Genomic DNA, 5000 nt, shown 5'->3' on the forward strand with positions numbered 1-5000 from the left:
AGGTTCATCTTAAACAACAGGCGACCTCTGACCCCACCCATGCTCAACCCCGCCCACCGCTCGTCCTGTTGGGACGTCTTCGCCTCGGCCTACGAGCTGGCGGAGGCCACGGAGGCGGAGACGGAGGCGGAGACGGAGACGGAGAAGACCACTCGGCTTCCAACGCCAGAGGAGAAGATGAGGAAGCAGGCTGAGGCAGTCGCAGCCGATATCGTCCCGATTAACATCACAGGTGGGGGACCGAACCATCTAGATCAGGGGTGTCAGCATGAACAATACCAGGGTCTCTCCTAAGTGGAATGCAGCCATCAGTAATGGTTTAATACCAGGGCACCAGCAAATACACGGTACCCTGCGGTACTGTCTATTTGCTGGATGGTTTCAAGGAAAAGTCATCCTACGGTACCGTCTATTACAGGTTGGCTTATTTGCAAACTGTGACCCACTTGTCTGCATTTTGAGACAGAATAGCTTCTACCAGAAAATCCTTAACTAAGAGTTGTTTATATAATATTTATATGTTATCTGTTGGTTCTTTAGGCGAGAGTTTTGATCGTCAGGCAAGTTTCCGAAAAGTGGTTTCCAACACCGACTCGTTATCCCGACAAACCCGTAACCTGAGCCGCTGCCAGACGCTCGCTGGAATACCGTATGATGTCAGCGAGAAGCTGGGTATAAACTCCACCCATTTATTATCAAAATAAAGACAAAGTCCCGCCCCTTCCTGTGTGTAAGTCCCGCCTTTTCAAGTGTGTAAGTCCCACCCCTTTATGTGCTAGTACGGCCCCTTTGTGTGTAAGTCCCAACCCTTCCAGTGTTTAAGTCCCACCCCTTCCAGTGTCTAAGTCCCACCCCTTCAGGTGTGTAAGTCCCGCCCCTTCAGGTGTGTAAGTCCCACCCCTTCAGGTGTGTAAGTCCCGCCCCTTCAGGTGTGTAAGTCCCGCCCCTTCTGACTTCTCGACACAGGAAGGGATGAGACTTCTCCTCTTTCATTACAAAGTGTGTCTTCTTCTCTTCTCCTCTTACCTCCTGTCTCTGCAGACTCGCCCACGGGTTCTCTCGGTTCTCCAGGTTCTGCGGTTCTCACCGGCGCCGGTCGGCCAGCAGAGGAGAACCCAACGCCACCAGCGCCGGCGGCAGAAAGGGGCGGAGCCAGAGAGGAGGGCAAGTCGTCCGTAAGGAGGATCCGAGCCCCTAGAGGAGGCGGGATGTGCAGCCTCATGGCCTCCCTCACCTCCGCCCCCCCCACTGACCCTCCCCCCCTCCCTCTCCTCCCCCGCCCCGAAACCAACTCCTCTCTGGACTCCTGCGGGACGCTCAGCGCCTCCTCCTCTTGTTGCCAGGTCTGTTTGCCTTAGTGGTCCCCTAATACTGTATCTGAAGTCTCTTTTATATAGACCTTAGTGGTCCCCTAATACTGTATCTGAAGTCTCTTTTATATAGACCTTAGTGGTCCCCTAATACTGTATCTGAAGTCTCTTTTATATAGACCTTAGTGGTCCCCTAATACTGTATCTGAAGTCTTTTTTATATAGGCCTTAGTGGTCCCCTAATACTGTATCTGAAGTCTCTTTTATATAGACCTTAGTGGTCCCCTAATACTGTATCTGAAGTCTCTTTTATATAGACCTTAGTGGTCCCCTAATACTGTATCTGAAGTCTCTTTTATATAGGCCTTAGTGGTCCCCTAATACTGTATCTGAAGTCTCTTTTATATAGACCTTAGTGGTCCCCTAATACTGTATCTGAAGTCTCTTTTATATAGACCTTAGTGGTCCCCTAATACTGTATCTGAAGTCTCTTTCCCAAAATTCGATAATTTGTAAATTTCTTGTTAATATTCAGACTATTTTAGAAACTTATGTGTGCACGTAAAGGTTCTCACTGTCAAAAGAAACTACAGAAACCTAAAACTAAACTTATTCTCTTCCTGTTTTTCTTCTTCAGGGTTTCCACGGAGACCTCCAGCCTCTGCTGCCCTCTGACCTCGCCGTCTCTCCGTCTCCTTCCTCCTCGTTTCCTTCCCTCCTCGTCTCCTCGTCCTCATACCTTTCCTCTTCCTCCATCGCAGACTCCCAGCTCAGCTTCCAGACTCTGCAGAGCTGCGACAGCGGCGACACGTGGAACTACGAACCCCTCTCCCCGAGCGGCAGCGGCGACCACGGCGTCCACGGCGACTGGAGCTGCATCGCCACGGAGACGAGAAGTGTTTCCAGGGAAAGTGTAAACTCATCTGGTGGCTCCACGCCATTCCACGCCGACACAAGCTCCCTGTGCTCAGAGTTCTCAGCGTTTTCAAACTCCTCTCTCAGAAAGCACAGCACTTCTTCTTCTTCGGCGTCCACGACGTCGGACTCTCGCGGCATCGGAGCAGCGCGAAGCATCTCGCTCCGGAAGTCCACGCGCCCGCCGCCACCGCCGAAGCGATCCGTTTCTCTGACGCAACGTCCATCTCGCAGCAAGCGGTCTGCGCAGACTTTCCACGACCCCTGGGTGCCCCGGAGAAACAGCCAGAGTGACTTTATCTGCAACGCGGGCGCGTTTTTTGAGCCTTTGCGCCCGGACTACCACACGGAAACTTGTGCTCTTTCTTCGCCGAATGGTGGCCGCTCAAACATCTCGGAGAGAGAAACATCCGTTTCTCCCGTGGCTGCGAGTCAGCGCCTCGCTTCGCCCTCAGTGCAAAGACACCAGAGTGACAACGTGGACAACCACACGGAAACTTTTGCCCTTTCCTCTGAGCACTTACCGCCAAACGTCTCGAAGGACCAACAGCTGAGATTGAATCTAAATCTTGAGCGTTTACACTCGGACTACCACACGGAAACTTCTGCTCTTTCTTCGGAGCAGCAAGCGCCAAACGGCGGCCTCTCAAACGTCTCGGAGAGAGAAACATCCATCTCTTCCGCGGCTGCGAGTCAGCGCCTCGCTTTGCCCTCCGTCCAGAGTGACTCGGTCCTTTCCTCTGAGCTCTTAGCGCCAATCGCTAGCCACTCAAAGGTCCCAAAGGACCAACAGCTGAGATTGAATCTCAACGCCAAAACTTCTGTCGTCTCTTCTTCTGCGGCTGTTTTTCAGCGCCTCCCTTCCCCCTCCAGCGGCTACTCCAGCCAGTCCAACACGCCCGCGCACGGCACCCCGTGTCCTCCCCTCCTCCCCTCTAGCACCTCCTTTTTCTCCCTCCCCTCTTCTTCCCATTCCTCCTCTTCACACTCTTCTTCTTCTTCTGTCACTGGGTCGCATGCCCTTTCCTCCGCCCCAGCCCCATCAACGCCAAGGGTCGAAGCGAAACCAAAGCCGAAGCCTCCGGTCCCAGAGAGGAAGTCCTCCCTCTCTTCTTTCTCCTCCTCCACCTCCTCCCTCTCTTCCTGCACCTCCTCCTCAGACTCTTCTGCCAAGCTTCCTCTGACGGACCCTTCCTCTCCTTCTCCTTCGTCTGTTTTCTACTCCGACGTTCACAACTCCCTTCCTGCAGCTCCTCCCCTTCCTCAGCCCTGCATATCTGCTCCTCTTCCTCCTTCCTCCTGCCCTACTCCTTCTTTCCTAACTCCTTCTTCTCAGCCTCTTTCTCCTCCTCTCCTACAAGAAAGTTACTCTCCTTTTCCGTCTGTTTTCTACTCCGACATTCGCCACTCTCTTCCTCCTCCTTCGCAGCCTTTATCTCTTCCCCTTTCCCCTCCTCCTCCTCCTCCCCCTCTTCCTCCTTCCTCCTCCCCCACTTTTCCTCCTTTTCCTCCCTCCTCTCTCCTTCTTTCTCCTTCCCCCCTAACGGACTCTTCCTCTCCTTCTCCGTCTGTTTACTACTCCCACATTCTCGGCTATCTTCCTCCAGCTTCTCCCCTCCCTCAGCCCTTCCTTCCTCCTTCTTCTGTTTCCTCTCTTTCCACTCCTCCTCCTCTTGCAACCTCATCCCTCACCACTCCTCCTTTTACTCAATTTTCTCAGCCTCTTTCTCCTCCTCTAACAGACTCTTCCTCTCCTTCTCTGTCTGTCTTCTACTCCCACATTCGCGACTCTCTTGCTCAAACTTCTTCAATTCCCCAGCCCTTCCTACCAGCACCTCCTTTATCTCCTCCTCCTCCTCCTCCTCCTCCTCCTCTTCCTCTTATACCCTCATCCCTCCCTCCTCCTCTTGCACTCTCATCCCTCCCTACTCCTCTTCCTCCATCTCCCCATTCTCCTTTTCGGCAAGAAAGTTCCTCTCCTTTCTCACCTTTTCCGTCAGTTTTCTACGTCTCTCTTCCTCCAGCTCCTCCTCTCCTTCCTCAGCCCTTCCTTCCTCTTTCTCCTCCTCCTCCTCCTCCTCCTCCCCCTCTTCCTCCTTTCTCTCGGCCCCCTCCCCCACCCTACTGCTCCGCCTCCACAGCATCCACCGTTTTATCGCCATCATCTTCAACAACAAACTTCCCTCCTCCTCCTCCTCCTCCTCCTTTCTCTGCAGAACTCTCAGATCTACAGATGGCTGACCTTCCTCCTCTTCCTCCTCTTCCTCCTCTTCCTCCTCTTCCTCCCTCCCTCTCATCCCGTGGCCCTCGAGGCGTTCCTCGCCTGCTGGTCACTGCCCAAGCTTTGCAGGGTGTCAAACTCCGCTCCGTCGGGAAGAAGAAAAACCAAAAACCCAGCTCAGACGCTCGTCCTGATCTCGAGGCTAACGTTCATGCTAAGCTAGCTGCAACGGGATCGCCAAACGTTGCCCGTAACCTAGCTAGCAACGAAGCTAACGTACCTAGCACTTTAATGAGCGACGCTAACCTTTGTTCGACGACGAATTCTCACGCGAAGCAACTTGGACGCAAATCTGATCCCGATGGCTGCAGCCGAACAGAGAGTGTTGCCGCGCTGTACGCCGATGTCCCGATAAAAAACGTCGTTGTAGATAACCACGACCACGCTAGCGATAAACTTCGCAACGGCAAAGACGCTCCAGATGCCGAGAACAAAGAACGAGAGAGAGAAGATCGTGACGTACAGACGTACCCTGCTCCTACTGCCTCCGATTC

The 5000-nt window shown here is 53.4% G+C and overlaps 2 protein-coding genes across 2 annotated transcripts in view; both read left to right on the plus strand.

The window, feature by feature from the left end:
• Positions 1 to 3164, plus strand: part of LOC114563314 (serine-rich adhesin for platelets) — a 14873-nt gene extending 11709 nt beyond the window's left edge. Inside the window, exons 5-9 of the mRNA XM_028590159.1 lie at positions 1 to 232; positions 541 to 672; positions 1042 to 1343; positions 1948 to 3000; positions 3099 to 3164. The exon at positions 1 to 232 is cut by the window's left edge and continues 27 nt beyond it. Coding sequence (XP_028445960.1) covers positions 1 to 232; positions 541 to 672; positions 1042 to 1343; positions 1948 to 3000; positions 3099 to 3164 — 1785 coding nt within the window. The remainder of the gene's footprint in view (positions 233 to 540; positions 673 to 1041; positions 1344 to 1947; positions 3001 to 3098) is intronic.
• Positions 3165 to 4145: 981 nt separating this feature from the next.
• The window catches only part of LOC114563316 (serine/arginine repetitive matrix protein 1-like), a 9763-nt gene continuing 8908 nt past the window's right edge, over positions 4146 to 5000 (plus strand). Inside the window, exon 1 of the mRNA XM_028590161.1 lies at positions 4146 to 5000. This exon is cut by the window's right edge and continues 619 nt beyond it. Within this exon, the coding sequence (XP_028445962.1) occupies positions 4459 to 5000 (542 nt within the window). The 5' untranslated portion in view covers positions 4146 to 4458.

Source organism: Perca flavescens, chromosome 10, assembly GCF_004354835.1.
Source record: "Perca flavescens isolate YP-PL-M2 chromosome 10, PFLA_1.0, whole genome shotgun sequence".
In the NCBI taxonomy this organism is placed as follows: Eukaryota; Metazoa; Chordata; class Actinopteri; order Perciformes; family Percidae; genus Perca; species Perca flavescens.